The sequence below is a fragment of the Erpetoichthys calabaricus genome, chromosome 5, assembly GCF_900747795.2.
Source record: "Erpetoichthys calabaricus chromosome 5, fErpCal1.3, whole genome shotgun sequence".
In the NCBI taxonomy this organism is placed as follows: Eukaryota; Metazoa; Chordata; class Cladistia; order Polypteriformes; family Polypteridae; genus Erpetoichthys; species Erpetoichthys calabaricus.
Genome location: NC_041398.2, coordinates 4,341,449 through 4,363,708, shown reverse-complemented (window position 1 = coordinate 4,363,708; position 22,260 = coordinate 4,341,449). Strand labels below are relative to the sequence as shown.

The window sequence follows — 22,260 nt, the reverse complement described above, 5'->3', positions numbered from 1 at the left end:
GAGAGAGACGCAGACACACAGGCAGCGTGAGAGAGAGAGAGAGAGACGCAGACACACAGGCAGCGCGAGAGAGAGAGAAAGAGAGAGAGAGACGCAGACACACAGGCAGCGAGAGAGAGAGAGAGATGCAGACACACAGGCAGCGCGAGAGAGAGAGAGAGACGCAGACACAGGCAGCGCGAGAGAGAGAGAGATGCAGACACACAGACAGCGCGAGAGAGAGGGAGAGAGACGCAGACACAGGCAGCGCGAGAGAGAGAGAGAGAGAGAGAGAGACGGAAGACACACAGGCAGCGTGAGAGAGAGAGAAAGAGAGAGATAAAGACACAAAGGCAGTGCGAGAGAGAGAGATGCAGACACACAGGCAGCGCGAGATAGAGAGAGACGCAGACACACAGGCAGCGCGAGAGAGAGAGAAAGAGAGAGAGAGATGCAAACACAAAGGCAGTGTGAGAGAGAGAGATGCAGACACACAGGCAGCGCGAGACAGAGAGAGACGCAGACACACAGGCAGCGCGAGAGAGAGAGAAAGAGAGAGAGAGATGCAGACACAAAGACAGCTCAAGAGAGAGAGAAAGAGAGAGAGAGATGCAGACACACAGGTTGCGCGAAAGAGAAAGAGAGAGAGATGCAGACACACAGGCAGCGCGATACAGAGAGAGACGCAGACACACAGGCAGCGCAAGAGAGAGAGAAAGAGAGAGAGAGATGCAGACACACAGGCAGCGTAAGAGAGAGAGACGCAGACACACAGGCAGCGCGAGACAGAAAGAGACGCACGCAGACACACAGGCAGCGCGAGAGAGAGAGAGAGAAAGAGAGAGAGAGATGCAGACACACAGGCAGCACGAGAGAGAGAGAGAAAGAGAGAGAGATGCAGACACAGGCAGCGTGAGATAGAGAAAGAGAGGGAGATGCAGACACACAGGCAGCGCGAGAGAGAGAGAAAGAGAGAGAGAGATGCAGACACAAAGGCAGCGTGAGAGAGAGAGAGAGAGAGAGAGAGAGATGCAGACACACAGGCAGCGCGAGATAGAGAAAGACGCAGACACACAAGCAGCGCGAGAGAGAGAGAGAGATGCAAACACAAAGGCAGCGTGAGAGAGAGAGATGCAGACACACAGGCAGCGCGAGACAGAGAGAGACGCAGACACAGAGGCAGCGCGAGAGAGAGAGAGACACATACACACAGGCAGTGCGAGAGAGAGAGAGACGCAAACACAGGCAGCGCGAGAGAGAGAGAAAGAGAGAGAGAGATGCAGACACACAGGCAGCGAGAGAGAGAGAGAAAGAGAGAGAGAGATGCAGACAGAGGCAGCGCGAGATAGAGAAAGAGAGAGAGATGCAGACACACAGGCAGCGCGAGACAGAGAGAGACGCACACAGGCAGCGCGAGAAAGAGAGAAAGAGAGAGAGAGAGAGATGCAGACACAAAGGCAGCTCGAGAGAGAGAGAAAGAGAGAGAGAAATGCAGACACACAGGTTGCGCGAGAGAGAAAGAGAAAGAGATGCAGACACACAGGCAGCGCAAGAGAGAGAGAAAGAGAGAGAGAGATGCAGACACACAGGCAGCGTGAGAGAGAGAGAGAGACGCAGATACACAGGCAGCGCAAGAGAGAGAGAAAGAGAGAGAGAGATGCAGACACACAGGCAGCGTGAGAGAGAGAGAGACGCAGATACACAGGCAGCGCGAGAGAGAGAGAGAAAGAGAGAGAGAAATGCAGACACAGGCAGCGCGAGATAGAGAAAGAGAGGGAGATGCAGACACACAGGCAGCGCGAGACAGAGAGAGACGCAGACACACAGGCAGCGCGAGAGAGAGAGAAAGAGAGAGAGAGATGCAGACACACAGGCAGCGTGAGAGAGAGAGACGCAGACACACAGGCAGCGCGAGACAGAGAGAGACGCAGACACACAGGCAGCGTGAGAGAGAGAGAAACAGAGAGAGAGATGCAGACACACAGGCAGCGCGAGAGAGAGAGAAAGAGAGAGAGAGATGCAGACACACAGGCAGCGTGAGAGAGAGAGACGCAGACACACAGGCAGCGCGAGACAGAGAGAGACGCAGACACACAGGCAGCGCGAGAGAGAGAGAAACAGAGAGAGAGATGCAGACACACAGGCAGCGCGAGAGAGAGAGAAAGAGAGAGAGAGATGCAGACACAGGCAGCGCGAGATAGAGAAAGAGAGGGAGATGCAGACACACAGGCAGCGCGAGACAGAGAGAGACGCAGACACACAGGCAGCGCGAGAGAGAGAGAAAGAGAGAGAGAGATGCAGACACACAGGCAGCGCGAGAGAGAGAGATGCAGACACACTGGCAGCATGAGAGAGAGAGAAACAGAGAGAGATGCAGACACACAGGCAGCGCGAGACAGAGAGAGACGCAGACACACAGGCAGCGCGAGAGAGAGAGAAAGAGAGAGAAAGATGCAGACACACAGGCAGCGTGAGAGAGAGAGAGAAAGAGAGAGAGAGATGCAGACACAGGCAGCGCGAGATAGAGAAAGAGAGGGAGATGCAGACACACAGGCAGCGCGAGAGAGAGAGAAAGAGAGAGAGAGACGCAGACACACAGGCAGCGAGAGAGAGAGAGAGATGCAGACACACAGGCAGCGCGAGACAGAGAGAGACGCAGACACAGGCAGCGCGAGAGAGAGAGAGATGCAGACACACAGACAGCGCGAGAGAGAGGGAGAGAGACGCAGACACAGGCAGCACGAGAGAGAGAGAGAGAGAGAGACGGAAGACACACAGGCAGCGTGAGAGAGAGAGAAAGAGAGAGATAAAGACACAAAGGCAGTGCGAGAGAGAGAGATGCAGACACACAGGCAGCGCGAGATAGAGAGAGACGCAGACACACAGGCAGCGCGAGAGAGAGAGAAAGAGAGAGAGAGATGCAAACACAAAGGCAGTGTGAGAGAGAGAGATGCAGACACACAGGCAGCGCGAGACAGAGAGAGACGCAGACACACAGGCAGCGCGAGAGAGAGAGAAAGAGAGAGAGAGATGCAGACACAAAGACAGCTCAAGAGAGAGAGAAAGAGAGAGAGAGATGCAGACACACAGGTTGCGCGAGAGAGAAAGAGAGAGAGATGCAGACACACAGGCAGCGCGATACAGAGAGAGACGCAGACACACAGGCAGCGCAAGAGAGAGAGAAAGAGAGAGAGAGATGCAGACACACAGGCAGCGTAAGAGAGAGAGACGCAGACACACAGGCAGCGCGAGACAGAAAGAGACGCACGCATACACACAGGCAGCGCGAGAGAGAGAGAGAGAAAGAGAGAGAGAGATGCAGACACACAGGCAGCACGAGAGAGAGAGAGAAAGAGAGAGAGATGCAGACACAGGCAGCGTGAGATAGAGAAAGAGAGGGAGATGCAGACACACAGGCAGCGCGAGAGAGAGAGAAAGAGAGAGAGAGATGCAGACACAAAGGCAGCGTGAGAGAGAGAGAGAGAGAGAGAGAGATGCAGACACACAGGCAGCGCGAGAGAGAGAGAAAGAGAGAGAGATGCAGACACACAGGCAGCGCGAGATAGAGAGAGACGCAGACACACAGGCAGCGCGAGAGATAGAGAAAGAGAGAGAGAGATGCAAACACAAAGGCAGCGTGAGAGAGAGAGATGCAGACACACAGGCAGCGCGAGACAGAGAGAGACGCAGACACAGAGGCAGCGCGAGAGAGAGAGAGACACATACACACAGGCAGTGCGAGAGAGAGAGAGACGCAAACACAGGCAGCGCGAGAGAGAGAGAAACAGAGAGAGAGATGCAGACACACAGGCAGCGAGAGAGAGAGAGAAAGAGAGAGAGAGATGCAGACAGAGGCAGCGCGAGATAGAGAAAGAGAGAGAGATGCAGACACACAGGCAGCGCGAGACAGAGAGAGACACACACAGGCAGCGCGAGAAAGAGAGAAAGAGAGAGAGAGAGAGATGCAGACACAAAGGCAGAGAGAGAGAGAGAGAAAGAGAGAGAGAGATGCAGACACACAGGTTGCGCGAGAGAGAAAGAGAAAGAGATGCAGACACACAGGCAGCGCAAGAGAGAGAGAAAGAGAGAGAGAGATGCAGACACACAGGCAGCGTGAGAGAGAGAGAGAGACGCAGATACACAGGCAGCGCAAGAGAGAGAGAAAGAGAGAGAGAGATGCAGACACACAGGCAGCGTGAGAGAGAGAGAGACGCAGATACACAGGCAGCGCGAGAGAGAGAGAGAAAGAGAGAGAGAAATGCAGACACAGGCAGCGCGAGATAGAGAAAGAGAGGGAGATGCAGACACACAGGCAGCGCGAGACAGAGAGAGACGCAGACACACAGGCAGCGCGAGAGAGAGAGAAAGAGAGAGAGAGATGCAGACACACAGGCAGCGTGAGAGAGAGAGACGCAGACACACAGGCAGCGCGAGACAGAGAGAGACGCAGACACACAGGCAGCGCGAGAGAGAGAGAAACAGAGAGAGAGATGCAGACACACAGGCAGCGCGAGAGAGAGAGAAAGAGAGAGAGAGATGCAGACACACAGGCAGCGTGAGAGAGAGAGACGCAGACACACAGGCAGCGCGAGACAGAGAGAGACGCAGACACACAGGCAGCGCGAGAGAGAGAGAAACAGAGAGAGAGATGCAGACACACAGGCAGCGCGAGAGAGAGAGAGAAAGAGAGAGAGAGATGCAGACACAGGCAGCGCGAGATAGAGAAAGAGAGGGAGATGCAGACACACAGGCAGCGCGAGACACAGAGAGACGCAGACACACAGGCAGCGCGAGAGAGAGAGAAAGAGAGAGAGAGATGCAGACACACAGGCAGCGCGAGAGAGAGAGAAAGAGAGAGAGAGATGCAGACACACTGGCAGCATGAGAGAGAGAGAAACAGAGAGAGATGCAGACACACAGGCAGCGCGAGACAGAGAGAGACGCAGACACACAGGCAGCGCGAGAGAGAGAGAAAGAGAGAGAAAGATGCAGACACACAGGCAGCGTGAGAGAGAGAGAGAAAGAGAGAGAGAGATGCAGACACAGGCAGCGCGAGATAGAGAAAGAGAGGGAGATGCAGACACACAGGCAGCGCGAGACAGAGAGAGACGCAGACACACAGGCAGCGCGAGAGAGAGAGAAAGAGAGAGAGAGATGCAGACACACAGGCAGCGTGAGAGAGAGAGACGCAGACACACAGGCAGCGCGAGAGAGAGAGAAACAGAGAGAGAGATGCAGACACACAGGCAGCGCGAGAGAGAGAGAGAAAGAGAGAGAGAGATGCAGACACAGGCAGCGCGAGATAGAGAAAGAGAGGGAGATGCAGACACACAGGCAGCGCGAGACAGAGAGAGACGCAGACACACAGGCAGCGCGAGAGAGAGAGAAAGAGAGAGAGAGATGCAGACACACAGGCAGCGCGAGAGAGAAAGAGAGAGAGAGATGCAGACACACTGGCAGCACGAGAGAGAGAGAAAGAGAGAGAGATGCAGACACACAGGCAGCGCGAGACAGAGAGAGACGCAGACACACAGGCAGCGCGAGAGAGAGAGAAAGAGAGAGAAAGATGCAGACACACAGGCAGCGCGAGAGAGAGAGAGAAAGAGAGAGAGAGATGCAGACACAGGCAGCGCGAGATAGAGAAAGAGAGGGAGATGCAGACACACAGGCAGCGCGAGACAGAGAGAGACACAGACACACAGGCAGCGCGAGAGAGAGAGAAAGAGAGAGAGAGATGCAGACACACAGGCAGCGCGAGAGAGAGAGAAAGAGAGAGATGCAGACACACTGGCAGCACGAGAGAGAGAAAGAGAGAGAGATGCAGACACAAAGGCAGCGTGAGAGAGAGAGAGACACATACACACAGGCAGCGCGAGAGAGAGAGAAAGAGAGAGAGAGATGCAGACACAAAGGCAGCGTGAGAGAGAGAGAGACACATACACACAGGCAGCGCGAGAGAGAGAGAGACGCAGACACACAGGTAGTGAGAGAGAGAGACACAGACACACAAGAAGGCGTGAGAGAGAGCGAGAGAGAGATACATATACACACAGGCAGCGCGCGCAAGAGAGAGAGATGCCAGTTGGAAAGACAGAGACAAAGTAACTGGACAGATACACAGACAGACACACAGACACTTGTCCTTTTATTAAAGAGGAATAATCATAAACAAGAAGTCCTAATATCTTCAAAACATACAAAATATGAGATATGATCAGAGGAATTTACAAATTAAAAGTTATAAAATGAACAGATTTGACAAATAACAATTGTCCTTATGTTGTTGTTTTTTAATCTTTTTAAATTAATGAGGAATTCAAATTTTACAAACTGTGAAGCAATAACAAGCCATTTATCTCTGTGAATGTAACACCTAATCATAATCAACAAAAGATTAATAGTTAAATATTCTTTTACACATTAATTCTTATAAAACCAAATTGTTCAATATTTTTTAGACCTCACCAAACACTGTACAACACTTTACATCCTAACTTCTCATGTATTTAATATGCAGAGAGGCCACAAGAGGAAGCAGTTTGGCTCCAGAAGAATCAGCTGATGTCACAGCCCTGAAAGTCACAGGAAAGTCACTAAGGTGCAAGTCACATGACCAGTGTCTGAGTTTACAGCACATGATGAGGACCACCGGAGCTGATGTGGAGTCGATTATCAGTGACTGATGATGTGTCCAGTGTGGTCATCAACCATCAGCGTGTGCCAAAGAGTCAAAGAGCAGAAAATATGATGGGAGAAACAAAACTCAGCTCTTTATTTATTTAAGTGTTAACAGCACAAACACACAAGTGACACACTCATCTGACTCACTCAGTCTCAGGTCATTCATCTCACCCTTTATCCCCCTGACTCTCTTCTCTATCATCATCACCCCTTACTCTTTCCTCACTTTCCTTTTAACCTATCAGGCTCCATAAAGATGACAGATTTAGAAGTAATAGTCACCATCTGCTGGTGAGGCCTGTAATACATGATGGGGGTTGTCAGCCTGGGCCTTCATTGGCTTCTTCACACAGACTTTTGTCAGGTGACTCGACACTCCTTGAGGGGTCTTGAGGGAATTGTAAATTAATCCTCGGAATCTGGATGTCAGTAGAAAGATAAAAGTGTCTCCAAGTGTCACATCTGATTGTCACTTTAAACACCGACAGTGAAGGTGAAGTCAGTCAGTTGAATCGTCTCCTTGAGGTTGGGTGGCGGTGGGAACAACAAGGAGGAGGTGCAGTTTAATGTCTAACGTGACACCAAGTGACTCAGTAAAACACCAAATTCCATCAGTATGGCCTACATGTGACTGAGCTGTGAGTCCTTGTCTTTAGACACTCACAGTGATTTAATTCAGAGGTGACAGACCACCTAAGTAACTAATAGAGGGGCAGACAATGTCTGTTCAGAAGCCAGCACTCCAGTCACTTCTGTCACTCTGCGCTCTTAAATAGTCACTGGAATGAGGCTCTTGATACTGAGACAGGCATGTGGTCCTGCTGGAACAGCACTACTGAAAGGCGCTATATAGACTGACTTAACAGGTGACATTCAGTGACACTCAGAGGACACAGCAGTTGTTGGGGTGTCAGCCAGAAGGACATGTGGCTGTAAATCAACAGTGACCCCTGTTGGTCAGTCTGGTATTTGTAGGTCTGAGGTGTCACCACCCCTTATTATGACACACACCTGATTGACTACTCAAACCAAATAATAATGGAGACCCTGACAGTCGCACATGCCCCACATTCTTATCACCAGATTCGATCACAGAGGTGCTGCATCCCCACCCATGCTGTAAAATCAATTTTAATCCCAAACTACAAACACAAAGACACCTGAGCTTGTTGGGACATCAAGTGACCGGTGGAGGGTACTGGTCAGTGGTCACATGGTGTCAGATGGCTGATTATTACACTGCAGTGAGGATCAAGATAAAACCCTGGATAGAGGGGCTCAGTGAAGGAGGTGTTGAACCTGTGCAGGAGGGTCATTGTGTGTGAGACGCTATAAAATGACAGAGAGCCAGCAGGCCAGTCCAGATACACACCTATTCTGGGGCTGTAGGGGGCGCTAATTACAGTCCGCTTGTTATTGTGACACACAAAGTACTGGGAAAGAGACCACTGCAAACACCAGGACTTGTCGTTGTTTCCAAGGCTGCACTCCCTGCCCTTTCCTTTCCTGCTTAGTCCTTTATATGTGACTCCAATCACCAGTTCACCTCCACTGCACTCCACCTCCCAGTAACAGCGAGTCCCTGTCAGAGCCTCTCTGCACAGAACTTGAGGCCAGTAGTCAAATCTGTCAGGATTATCAGGATATTTGGCTTCTGTCCTCTCACGTGTCACCTTCTTGTTCCCTTCAGACAGATGGAGGACTCTGTTTGCTATGTTGATGTCCAGTGTGAGGGGACAGAAGTCTGAAAGGAGAGAAAAGAAAACGAGTGAGGAAATCTGGGAGTGTGTAACGGGACTGGGGGAGGAGCACAACACAGACAATTAACAACAGCCAATCAGGAGCTGCGCTGATGAGACACTAATAATAAAGAGCTCATCTGATTGGACAGAATATGTGGGGATTTAAAATAAATTATGAAAAGACGACAACAAACAACAAAGTGAAAGGCAGGCAGTTCAGATATTTGGAAGTCCTCTCAGCCAGCAGAAATTATGATAAACATCACAAGGTCACCATTGAGGTCAAAGTTCTAATGGCCTGTCCACACTGACCACTGGCTTTATTAAATGACACTTTTTATTGTTAAAGCCCACCTCTATAATGTAAAATCAATCCACTGCCACACTTCAGAAACTCATATAGTAAATTATGTTAATAAAAGTTACAATCAGCATTTGCTATCTATCTATCTATCTATCTATCTATCTATCTATCTATCTATCTATCTATCTATCTATCTATCTATCTATCTATCTATCTGTATTTTGCTGTGCCTTTCCCATCTTTCTTTCTTTCTTTCTTTCTTTCTTTCTTTCTTTCTTTCTTTCTTTCTTTCTTTCTTTCTTTCTTTCTTTAGTGTGTTTCCTGTCATCTCTGATTATTATTTGACTGTCATTCTTATCCAAGGTGACTCCCATCATCTGAGATTCCATTGTTTCCTTTTCTTTTCTTTGTCCAATTGTAGCCCAGGCAGGTGAAGTGACTTGCTCAGGTCACACAGTGGTGTCAGTAGTGGGATTTGAACCCACAACCTCACAGTTTGAAGTCCAAAGTCTTCACCACCACACTACACTGCATTTTCTCCTCATTTAAACTCTCCTTCGGTTCAATCGGAAGTCAGCTTTACTCTGGTAGTCTCATCAGGGAGGCCCCTCCCGGACCCCGTGATCATCAGAGGTGACTGCGTGCGGAGGGTACATACCTATAAATACCTGGGAGTGCAGCTGGATGATAAACTGGACTGGACTGCCAATACTGATGCTCTGTGCAAGAGAGGACAGAGATGGCTATACTTCCTTAGAAGGCTGGCGTCCTTCAACATCTGCAATAAGATGCTGCAGATGTTCTATCAGACAGTTGTGGTGAGCACCCTCTTCTACACAGTAGTGTGCTAGGGAAGCAGCATAAAGAAGAGGGACGCCTCACGCCTGGACAAACTGGTGAGGAAAGCAGGCTCTATTGTAGGCACGGAGCTGGACAGTCTGACATCTGTGGCGGAGCGACGGGCACTGAGCAGACTCCTGTCAATCATGGAAAATCCACTGCATTACTGAACAGGATCATCTCCAGACAGAAAAGAAGCTTCAGTGACAGACTGCTGTCAGCATCCTCCTCCACTGACAGACTGAGGAGATCACTCCTCCCCCACACTATGCGACTCTTCAATTCCAAATGTGATTGGGGCACTGGATTGTACGCAGATCCGAATAATCAGACACAGTGTCTTCATCAAATATTTGACCTTCGTCAATATCTCGTTGGTCAGACACAGGTTGTAGGGATATGACATTCCCTGCAACTGACCCAACAAAAAAGAGGGCTATATGGAACATACCTATGGCACACATGGAGGACAAATATATGCAATGACCATCCTTTACCTTAAATGAAGTGACCACTGCATCCTGCCACTGGTTCTGATGAGGAGCTTACCCCTGGAATGCCCTCAGAAACAGGGCGATGAGCATTTTGCTGGAGAGCCAACTCTTCTGCAGGGGTTAGGTCTGGACCACGTGGACCTCCACCTGTTTTTGCTTGTCTGCCTTCTTATTAGCTTTAAAATTAATGTTCTTTATGTTATATATGATTCTTTATGTCATCAGTTCTTTAAATAGTTATATACCAATATTTACCAGTTTGAAGTATATTCTTGTACTTCACTTTAACCTGTTCCCATGTTCTACTTGTGCTCACGTTTGATCTGGAATTATGACATATTAAATAATAATTAATCTGTGTGAATTATGACACAATGCACACACATTTAATTTGTCGGCCACTTTTTGCTAGCCGTCTTTGCACCCCTTGTGCATATTAAATCTTGAAATTCTTCATGTCCATCTTATGAAAGGTCTTGCTCCGCTTGTGTGAAAAAAACTGCGCCCATTCTTTCGCCATTTTGTTACAGCCTATCAAAGACTTGCTGATCATGTTTTCTAGACTCAATATATATGGGCCTTTCAATCAGCGCGGGCGCGTGCATTCATCTCGTATGATTAGAACCAACTAGACTAATCTACTACACGGCTGCGTTTGAAAAACCGACTTATCCCGGATGAGTTTCACTGGCATTAACTCGTCCAAGATGAGGCAACTGATCTCGGATCATTTAAGCGACGTACGGAAAATACCCCCCCTGCTCCGAGCAGGTTTGAGGATTTGGATGTGCTGCTATGACAACACATCCAGTAAGAGTTTCGAAAAACCAACAGATCCAGGATCAGGCCAAATCGTCAACAATTACATCCGGCTAAACGAGTAATCCACGTACGAAAAATTCCCCCCTTATCTATTAAAACTTAAATGATTTTTATTGTGATGATCCATTCAGTCAAAGCACAAACTCACATTTTAAAAAGTCGTCTCTGCTCTGAGGTTCAGGAGGCTGGAGGGTGAAAACTGGAGCTTCATGAGCTGAAAATAAAAAGAAAAGAGAAGAAGAATGGAAACTGTGAAGATGGCATTGTGGGATCTTAGTTTAGTTCTTAAACACGTATTACAAATGCAGAGAAGTTCAAATAAAACATTTATAAAATATGCAAGGGCTGGCAAATTAGGCCAAATGTCGATCTGAATATTCATATTAATAATAAATATACAGGGAGTCAGAGAGTATTGAGACCCCCTCACTTTCTGCACACTTTACTGTGTTGTTGATTTCATTTTAAATATATTAATGTGCCTTTTGTGCTCATCAGTCTACACTCAGTAACCCATAATGACAAAGTGAGCGCAGGTTTTCAGAAAGGTCTGCACATTTATTACAAATCAAAACTGAAACGTCTCCTTCCTAGAAGTATTCAGACATTTAATTCAGGTCTTTGTGCAAGCCCCTTTGGTGGTCTTAATGACTAAGTGTCACTACAAGCTTTCAAGATTTCAAGTGAAGCGTCTGTGAACTGCCATCTTCTGGTCTCTCCACACACGTTCTGTGGGGTCTCTGTCTGGGTCTTTTATGGACCCTCAGACTTGTCACAAAGCCACTCCAGAGTTGTCTTGACCATAGTCTTCAGGTCATTGATCCATCACCCAGTCTGAGGTCTGAGGTCCTCTCTGTATTTGACTGTACTTCTTCTCCCCTCAGTTCTGACCTGTCACTCTGTCCCCATAGCCTGATGCTGTCACCACCATCTTCACTGTAGACATGGCATTAGGCAGGTGTTGAGCAGTGCCTGGTCCTCTCCAGACTTCCTTCTTGGTCTTCTGTCTAAAGAGTTCAATTTTTGTCTCATCAGCTCATTGAATCTTTCCCTTGATGCTCTCAGCCTGTCATTTGTCTTTTACTCGAGAGTATCTTCTGCCTGGCCACTCTACCCATAAACACTTGATTTGTGGAGCGCTGCTGAGATGGACATCCCTCCTATAGTTTCTCTTATCTCAGCAGAGGACGTCTGAATTTCTGTTGTAGCGACCATTAGGTTTTTGGTCACCTCCCTGGCTAAGGCCCTTCCTTCCCAGTTACTCAGAATGGCCATCTCTAGAAAGCATCCCCATGATTCCAAAATTTTTGAGGCCACTGTGCTGCTGGGAACACTCAAACCTTTACAAATGATTTCATCCTTTTGTGCTGATCTTTGTTTCACCTTTGAACTCCATGGCTTGTTTTTTGTGCTAACATACAATGTCATAAATATACTGTATTTTATAAATATTGTCAAGCAGGTACAGTCGGGACATCTTCAGGGCTCCATCTAGTGAAAAAATGACTTTTTAATAAAGTATATGGAAGTCGTATAAGGAGTATAACATTTCAAGTTAAAATTCCAAAACATCTGATTAAGAACAACTGATTATTAAGAGAGTTTGTTATAACTCAGCTAATCACTGTGAAAGGCACTATATAGTAAAAAATAATTAACAGCAAAGAAATGCAGATAAATGTTAAAGAGCAGGCCTTCTTCAGTGTCCTCTTATTGTCACTCAGGTCATTCTCATGGACTTCAATAACAAACACAATGTCACCAGATGCTCTACCTGATGGAGTCCATGTCATGATATCCCCCTGGCTGATCCACTCCAGACTCTTTGTCAGATCTGACAGCTCCTTTCTCATGCCCTCAAATGAGAAATCAGCGGTGACAGTGAAGCTCAGCGAGTCTTCATCAGCAGGAAGGACACAGCGAGATGAGAAAATCTGCATCAGGAGAGAAGAGGGGATGAAATTTCAGAAAGGAGACATTAAAAAGTAAGTAATGCTGATAAGAGGGGGGTCTTCTGAATTAAGGATCAGTGTGGTGGGCAGTCAGTTTGGGTTTAGATGGTGAGAACGCCTGTCATTGACTTGTTGGTTATTTATGAGAGAATATTTGGTGGAGTGTAGTGGAGAATCAGAGATTATCAACCTTAACTATCAATGAGCTTTTCACGCAGGACTCCATGAGAGGGGACTCAAGAAAAAGGGATTGAGGGGACAGGTGGGTCCAGAATTGAGCTGGCACACAAAACAAGGTATTGGGCTCCTTATGGTACTGAGACAAACTTAATTAAATGAAATGTAAAGACTAACACATGTAGGGATAAAGCTCTTCGATTTGATTATACAATTGAAGGTCTGCAGCTTAGAAGTGTAACTTGTGAGGAAATCCTGGGAGCCTTTGTGTCTTCATCACCATCATCAACCACACAAAGCAGAGAAAGTTACGGCAACCTGAGTTATATAGCAACCACTATGTGTGGAGTGTCAATCAAGAAGAGAATCTCCCTAACGTCTGCAAAACACAGTCAACATCAGGACTTTTGTGTGTAGTGTGAGATAAAAGCACAAGAGAAAGATGGGAGATGAGAGACGAGACTGGACTGTGGGGTCAGAGCTGTGAGGAAATGCTGAAGGATTTGATTCTCATCAGTTTAAGGATGGAGACATCAGAAGGTGGCCTGGCAGAAGAGTTAGCACTGTCTTTGATTAGATGTCATCTTTTACGTTTCATAAAAATTCAATTTTTCACACAGACAATTTTAGATTCATCTGTCTGTCATGTACATGAAGTTACCAACTTTGAGATATTTGTAAATGGAATATTTCAAATGTTAAGTAAATATGAAAAGACGATCTGTGCTTAGCTGAATGGCTTGTTCTTGTCATGTTGTACAAACTCCTCAGAACTTTTAAATTTTTCTCTAAATGTTCTCAGGTCCCACACTCCCCAGTCTGATCAGACTCCCTGTGAAGTGTCACTCTCACCTGTAGGAAGTGGACATGGTCCTTGATCTCTGACAACTCCTTCAGCTCAGCTTCTCTCCTCTTCAGCTCCTCAATCTCCTTCTCCAGTTGCTTCGTGACTCCTTCAGTCTTCTCAATTTCTCTCTTTTCTTGTTCTTTGATCCTTTCAGTCAGTTTCCTATTGGCTTCCACAATGCACCGTATCAGAGCAGTGAAGCTCTTCTTGTTTTCTCCCATCTCTCTTTCCACAGATATCTGATTGGATAGGATAAAGATTTAGAATTGAGTCACCTAATAAGAATAACTAATCGCAAGACAGATTTGTTGCTATTTTGATGTTGTGAAGGTCAGTTTGAATTGGCTGGAGTGATTGGTGATACTTTATTTGCAGAGTGAAGGGAATTTGGAGACTGGCACCCAGACAATATGATCTTCCCACTAGGCCAGATAACAACATCATTCTACTGATGATCCTATTAAGGAAACTGCAGGACTTTATGGGCTACGCAGTCATAATAGCCATCCTTGTGAAGGATCTTGACAGCCATTGGCAGGAACTACTGGGGGACAGCTCTACTGTCATGTGAGGACTCCATTTGACCTGGGAGTTTTACAATGTCTGCCTTTAAAAAGGGCATATCCTGCTCCGCCTGGGGTTAGGAGTGGAGTAGGACAACACACATCAGGAATAAAGAAGAAGAAGAAGATATATTTGTTTAGAGGAGTAAACTTGTGTATTAGAAGGTAATTGTGTGAACATAAAAGTATTTCTGGACTGGAGTCTTGTGTATAGTAGTTGTGTTCTAGTTTAGGGTGACATCACAATGTCAGACCTGTTAGATCGACATATTAAACAAGAGGGTCTAGGTGTTAGTCAAGAAGCTTCAGATTTCATTTAATTTCATGAACTCTTTGCTTATCTGCCTTCTGCAATTTCTTTGTCATTGTAAAGGTCAGAGTTCTGAGTCTTTATTTCTGTGTATTTCTATTTCATTTATGAACTTTGCATTATTGCTAATGAATTAGCTATTGCAACTATGTCTCATATGTGTGTGATGACACTTGGTGGGGTGTTACTATTGTATGTGGGAAGTAAATGTAAAGTAAAAGGTGCATGCTGTCCAGGATCATCAACCCCAATGCTGGAGGTGTTATGCTGTATTCAGAACTTTGCACATATGGTGCACATGTGGAAAACCAAACTGGTTGAGTGGATAGGCTCCTGGCCAGAGCAGGGAAGGAAGGAGTCAGTTGTCATTGTCACATGTGTCCAGTTCTAAGTGAACAATTATAAGAGGTTGCATCACACCACCAGTTCTGCAGGACAATTTAAAGACTTAGGTACAAAGCTGAGGAGCAGTAGTGACATACTGATTAGAAGTTCTGCCTACACCACACACTAGTCTACATAAGACTGAGGAAATTAGATAGATAGATAGATAGATAGATAGATAGATAGATAGATAGATAGATAGATAGATAGATAGATAGATAGATAGATAGATAGATAGATAGATAGATAGATAGATAGATAGATAGATAGATAGATAGATAGATAGAGTCATATGAAAAAGTTTGGGAACCCCTCTTAATTCTTTGGATTTTTGTTTCTCATTGGCTGAGCTTTCAAAGTAGCAACTTCCTTTTAATATATGACATGCCTTATGGACACAGTAGTATTTCAGCAGTGACATTAAGTTTATTGGATTAACAGAAAATATGCAATATGCATCATAACAAAATTAGACAAGTGCATAAATTTGGGCGCCCCAACAGAGATATGACATCAATACTTAGTTGAGCCTCCTTTTGTAAATCTAACAGCCTCTAGACGCTGTCCTCCTATAGCCTTTGATGAGTTTCTTGATTCTGGATGGAGGTATTTTTGACCATTCTTCCATACAAAGTCTCTCCAGTTCTGTTAAATTTGATGGCTGCTGAGCATGGACAGCCTGCTTCAAATCACCCTATAGATTTTTGATGATATTCAAGTCTGGGGACTGTGACAGCCATTCCAGAACATTGTACCTTTGAATGAATGCCACTGTAGATTTCGAACTGTATTTTGGGTCATTGTCTTGTTGGAATATCCAATCCCTGCGTAACTTCAACTTTGTGACTGATGCTTGAACATTATCCTGAAGAATTTGCTGATACTGGTTTGAATTCATCCAACCCTCGACTTTAACAAGGGCCCCAGTCCCTGAACTGGCCACACAGCCACACAACATGATGGAACCTCCACCAAATTTGACAGTAGCTAGCAGGTGTTTTTATTTAGAATGCGGTGTTCTTCTTCCGCCATGCAAAGCGCTTTTTGTTCTGACCAAATAACTCATTTTTCTCTCATTAGTCCAAAGCACTTTGTTCCAAAATGAATCTGTCTTGTCTAAATGAGCATTGGCATACAACAAGCGACTCTCTTTGTGGTGTGAGTGCAGAAAGGGCTTCTTTCTCATCACCCTGCCATACAGATGTTCTTTGTGCAAATTGTACTGAATTGTAGAACGATGTACAGATACACCATTTGCAGCCAGATGCTCTTACAGGTCTTTAGAGGTGATCTGTGGGTTGTCTGTCACCATTCTCACAATCCTGCTCATATGCCGCTCCTGTATTTTTCTTGGCCTGCCAGACCTGCTGGGTTTAACAGCAACTGTGCCTGTGGCCTTCCGTTTCCTGATTATATTCCTTACAGTTGAAACTGACAGTTTAAACCTCTGAGATAGCTTTGTGTAGCCTTCCCCTAAACCATGAGACTCAACAATCTTTGTTTCAGATCTTTGGAGAGTTGCTTTGAGGATCCCATGCTGTCACTCTTCAGAGGAGAGTCAAAAGGAAACACAACTTGTAATTGACCACCTTAAATACCGTGTCTCATGATTGGGCAAACCTGTCTATGAAGTTCAAGGCTTAACGAGCTAATCCAACCAATTTGGTATTGCAAGCAATCAGCATTGAGCAGTTGCATGCATTCAAATCAGCAAAATTACAAGGAGACCCAAATTTTTGCACAGCCAGTTTTTCACATTTGATTTAATTTCATACAACTAAATACTGTGTCACTAAAAAACTTTGTTCTGGAAACACCCCAGTACTCGGATGTTCCTAGGAAATGAAAGACATACCACTGTTATCTTTTTTGTTGAAAGTAGAGTAAATTATTATGCAGACTGAGAGGGGTTCCCAAACTTTTTTATATGACTGTAGATAGATAGATGAAACTATGGGAGACCCTTGGGATTTAAAGGGCAAAGGATAGCTCCTGGCAGTGATTGGCACATGGTCCACCTCTTGGTGAGCCACACACAAACCACATGGAACGTAACACGGGTAGCTTATAGACAAAATCAAATACAAAGAATAAAGCAGATACTCATTCTCATCAACATTAACATAAATAAATAAACAAAAAACACATGAAACAAGACTTTGAACACAATCTAGGGAAAGAAATCCTGGCTGAAAAATGTCACGGTTAGCATGGGTGTCTAGAGGGGATTTCATGCATTACTAATAAGCAGAAATTTTAGAAGGAAACAACTAAAGCAGATGAACATAGAACCATAAACCAAAGTGAAGGTCAGTCTGTGAGGTTGGCTCTCCTTTAGTGATGGGTCGTTCTTGAACGATTCGTTCATTTTGAACGAATCTTTAATGTGACTCGGGAAGAACAAGTCGTCTCGTGGGAGTGATTCGTTCAGTCGCGCATGCTCATTTGCGCAACTTCATAAGCTTAACCAACTCAGTCTGAGCCGGAAACAGAATTGATTAGTTCATCTCTCGAGTCTTCGGGTTTGAGTCGTTCGTTCATCACGTGACAGCCCCATAAGCTTAACCTATGCAGTCTGAGCCGGAAAGAGAATTGATTAGTTCATTCCTCGAGTCTTTCGAGTCGTTCGTTCTTTTGTCACGTGACCACTTACCGGCTCAGTACCTCAGTCAAATACTAACGTAAAATTACATTTGTTGTATGTTGGATCATATTTAGAAATTATCAAAAATATCTAAAACGCATTTTCTTATAAATAAAAAGGTCTGTCAATTTCTGTCACTACTAGGGGGCTCCGCCCCCTGCTCGCTTCGATCGCCAACCCCTGGTGTTGGGAATGAGAAAGAGCGTGATGTATGAATGAGATATAGAATAGTGTGAAGGTGTAGATGATGCAAATAGAAAGCAAACAATAAAGTGTGTGGCACAGTGTAAAGGGTTATTGGAAAATTTCTTTGTACACGCCGTTTAAGTGTAAAAGGTAATTCCAGGTCAGAACTTGTAAGGTCAATGAAGATGGTCATCGTCGTGATCAGAGTCAACTTTGTCAGAGCTTAGAAAGAGTTGTGTCTCTCCAGGAAGTAATGCAATGACTTGGGTATTTATGTTATCTACATTAATATTGTTTGGACATAATATAGCGCATTGTGTTAAAAGGGGCATTTGGTCTAATGAGATTGCTGTTCCAAATATCTCTGTAACTAAGCCGTCGCAGATAAAGGCTTGAGGAATTGTACTAATATCTGGGTGAGGTCTATCTGTATTGGTGAGTGTACCATCTCCCAGATGTAATAACCAATTGTTATGATCTGGATCTGGACATCGCATGTTTTGTACTAAGTGTATCTTTTGAAAGCAATGTTAATTGTCTGCGTATTTTAAGGTGCACTGAACAATAGCTGAGCGCATGGCATGTGAAACAATAGGTAAGCACTGTCTAAAATCTCCTCCTAAGAAAAGTACCTTTCCTCCAAAGGGAATATTATTATTCATAAATGTTTGTAGAAGTTTATGAATGGTGTTGAGTAAGTGACTGGATGCCATTGCACATTTATCAATAATTAACAGTTTTGCAAGACGGATGTCATGTGCAGTGCCACTGTTCATGTTCATAGTGGATACCGATTTGTAGGATCTAATGCAGTTCATAAAGTTTTCACTTTCAGGTACATCGTCAGTTAGAAGGTTCTGTAGATATTCAGGATATGAATGTAAAGGAGGCAGTCTAATTTGACCGTTTTGACAACAACGTGTAAATTCATTACTTGTATTGTCAGTTGTTTCTTCAGGGAAGTTAAGTGAATGACAAAGATTGCAAATGACATTCATTAATCCCAATGAATTTTCCTGAATAGTGGACTCATTATTGAACGCGTTGTCAGCTAACGCAAGCGTTTAGCAGGTGTCTGGCGTTGATGTCCATGATGTGTATGTTTTGCTTGTGCCATTTGAGAGGCGCGTCGTTGTATGTGTAGTATTTGGGACGTGTTGTTTTGGAGCTGTAATCGATTTGCCTGTGCTGTGTGAGAAGCCCGCTGTAGTCTACTGCGTGTATTGTTTGTATTGAGCCTTGCTCGTTTTTGTATGTCGGTCAGTTGAGCTTTCTCTTTTTGGAGCCTTGCCTGCTTGTTTTTCGGCATTCCAGATGCACGGTGTAGACGTCTGCGTTTATTTATTTTGTCCCTTCGCTGCCGTTTACGTATGTCTGAGACGGGAGGTGTTTCGTTTTGAATCCGTGCCTGTTTCGATGCAGCCCTTTGAGACGCGTGCTGTATGCGTGTACGTTCATTGTGTCTGTCCACATGCGCTGGTTTCTGTTATTGTGTTAGTTGAGCTTTGCGTTTTTGGAGCCGAGACATTTTTTCTTCCGGAGGTTCAGAAGCGCGTTGTATGTGCCGCCGTGTATTTTGTTTTTTCATGCGGGTTCGTGTGTTTGGTCCCGTTATCTGAGCCGTATCGTTTTGTACCTGTGATCGTGTATTCATGACTTGTTTGTTCTTCAGCGTGAGAAATATGGATAAGTAATAAGGAGGATCGCACTCACTGTTAATATGGAGCCTTTTCTGCAGTTGAACGGTTAATAGTGCTCAGTGTAAGGAGATCCACCTATGCTGCATAGTGTGAAGGTGTTGAGATGACGTATGTTTAATACGGACGGTTCCTTCAGAAATGAGGCTTTGGGTGTCACTTCTTATTGATGTTAGTGTGTTTGTGGGTCTGAGTCGTCGTCTTTGTGAACGTGTCGTGTGCCATGTCCGTAGTCTGTCCCGTTTCATGTCTAACGGGCTTTGTGTGGCGGTCACGGCTTCTTTTTTTTGGTGTGCTAGGAGCTTGTTTGTGTGCGTCCCGTTTCGTGTGCAATGGGATTCGTGCGGCGCTGTGTGCTTTGCCGGCGTCTGAGGAGGGGGGGGGGATGTTGCTTGGAGGGGGTGGTGGGATTGGTGGGGCGCGAGCGGCTTCTTTCTTTTTGTGTGCCAGGGGCTTGTTGAATCCTCCTCTTTGTGTGTGTCCCGTCCGTTGCTTGTAGGGGGGGGGGGGGTGCTTGGAGGTGGGTGTGGGATTTGTGGGGCGCGAACGGCTTCTTTTTTTTTGTGTGCTAGTTTCGTGTGCAATGGGTTTCGTGCAGCGCTGTGTGCATCGCCTGCGTTTGACTCCTTTTTTCTGTGCTGACTCCTTTTTTCTGTGGTCACGGCGTCTCATTTCTTTGACTCCTTTTTTCTTTGCTCACTCCTTTTTTCTGTGGTCGCGGCCACCTCTCGCGGCGCCTCATTTCTTGGGGCACCTGCGCAGTACGTCTTTTTGCGGCTACGGCCCATGGCCGGATGTCCCTGCGTCCATCCGGTTTACCATCCTCGGTTAGTAATGTGGATGATTTTGTTACTGTTTCTTGAGGATCTGTGGTGTGTTATTTTATAAATAAATAATCCTGTTACAAATAAATTATTGCTTAATTTGTCCTTTCATTGTCTTTGTCTATCAGTAAAGTAAACAAACACTAGGCTATATGATAAAATAATCCAAGCCTACAATTACAAAGTACTTATAGTTAATAATCGTACACTATTCTATAGCAGTGTTCATTTTTACTCCAATTTTGAGTTTCCTGGTATAATAATTGTTTTTCCTATGCAGACTTAACATATTGGTCTAATATTTGTATAAAAAGATTGGTCAAAAAGGACATAATGACAAAATAAAAGCAAATAACATTTTGAATTTGAATGAATAAAGTTAGTTTAAAATATTAAGGTTATGATAACTTAAACTTCAAGTTGTAACCCAAAATGAAATAAAAACTGGAGAGTTAAAGTCATTTACAATCCAACATACAACAAATGGAATTTTACGTTAGTATTTGACTGAGGTACTGAGCTGGTAAGTGGTCATGTGACAAAAGAACAAACGACTAGAAAGACTCGAGGAATGAACTAATCAATTCTGTTTCCGGCTCAGACTGCATACTAGGTTAAGCTTATGGGGCTGTCACGTGATGAACGAACGACTCGAACCCAAAGACTCAAGAGATGAACTAATCAATTCTTTTTCCAGCTCAGACTGCCTTGGTTAGCTAATTGGGCTGTCACGTTATGAACGAACGATTCAAACCCGAAAACTTGTCAGATAAGAGGCAAGGTGAGCGAATCATAGAGTAAAGACCCAGGTAAACAATGAATTAATATTTTCTGTTTCTTATAGTATTATAGTTTTGTCTTGTTTGTAGTGTGATCAACATTTGTGTAAGCAGTAGATGTGTTAGGGAGGTAACAGGTAACATTTTAATTATATTTTGCTAAAATGAACGAAATGAACAAAATGACTCGAAAAAGGATTCGTTCATTTTGCTGAACGAGACTCAAAGGTCCGAGTCGGTAAAATGACCCGAACTTCCCATCACTACTCTCCTTTACTTCTACGTCTTCAGCTGTCACCTCTGTGTCTGGATTGGACTACACAGTTTTGAGTGACATATTGTGCCCACCTATTTTCTTTGAAACAAAGACACACCCCAGTGGTCTGGACCGGCTGTGTTTAATACTTTAGCACAGTAGATGGCGCTGGTCTGTTTAATGTGAGTCTGTGTTAAATAAATTAGGTTGGATGAATTTGGTCTGTCTGGGCACATAAATGTGTGTGAGGAGTTCTGACTCTGCTCATTCTCTCAACTTCTGGCAGAACTGGGCATCAGAAAGTGTGCTATATTGGACAGTTTCCAGCTCATTCCAGGGTCAGACCTGCACTAGCAATCACAATAAGCCAATCTGGAGTTTCTGCCAATTAATCAAACTATATTATAAGGCTGTGGGGGATGATCTGGAATAACTGGAGGAAACCCACTGATATACAGGAAGAAGGGGTAAACTCCACATGAAAAGTGAGTGAAGGACAGTGGATCTGGGATTAAGCAGGTTCCACCACAAGACAACCGTACTGACCTTTGTCATAAAATGTTAAAGCTTAAGTAAAACATTTGGAGGTGTACATTATGCAAAGTCTGCACTCAGTCAAACAGTGGAGATCCTTAAGCTTTGGAGTATAATAAAACTGAGAAATACCAGAATGAACAAGAGAAGACCATTTTGACCTCCAGAATAAATCAAGAATATGCCAGATCTCCAAATGACGCTTTGTACAGGAAAGGACAGGCTTTACAAACAGAATGTAACCT

General features: G+C 45.1%; 3 protein-coding genes across 3 annotated transcripts in view; 1 reads left to right on the top strand and 2 right to left on the bottom strand.

Moving 5' to 3' along the window:
* The window catches only part of LOC114652497 (tripartite motif-containing protein 16-like), a 642,127-nt gene that overhangs the window by 38,821 nt on the left and 581,046 nt on the right, over positions 1-22,260 (top strand). The gene's annotated exons all lie outside the window — the stretch shown is intronic.
* LOC114642076 (tripartite motif-containing protein 16-like) overlaps positions 1-22,260 on the bottom strand; it is a 920,397-nt gene that overhangs the window by 403,846 nt on the left and 494,291 nt on the right. Inside the window, exons 5-6 of the mRNA XM_051927873.1 lie at positions 11,011-11,076; positions 8,223-8,404 (exon numbers count right to left, since the gene is read on the bottom strand). Of these exons, the coding sequence (XP_051783833.1) occupies positions 8,223-8,404; positions 11,011-11,076 (248 nt within the window). The remainder of the gene's footprint in view (positions 1-8,222; positions 8,405-11,010; positions 11,077-22,260) is intronic.
* The window catches only part of LOC114652513 (tripartite motif-containing protein 16-like), a 231,388-nt gene that overhangs the window by 192,350 nt on the left and 16,778 nt on the right, over positions 1-22,260 (bottom strand). The gene's annotated exons all lie outside the window — the stretch shown is intronic.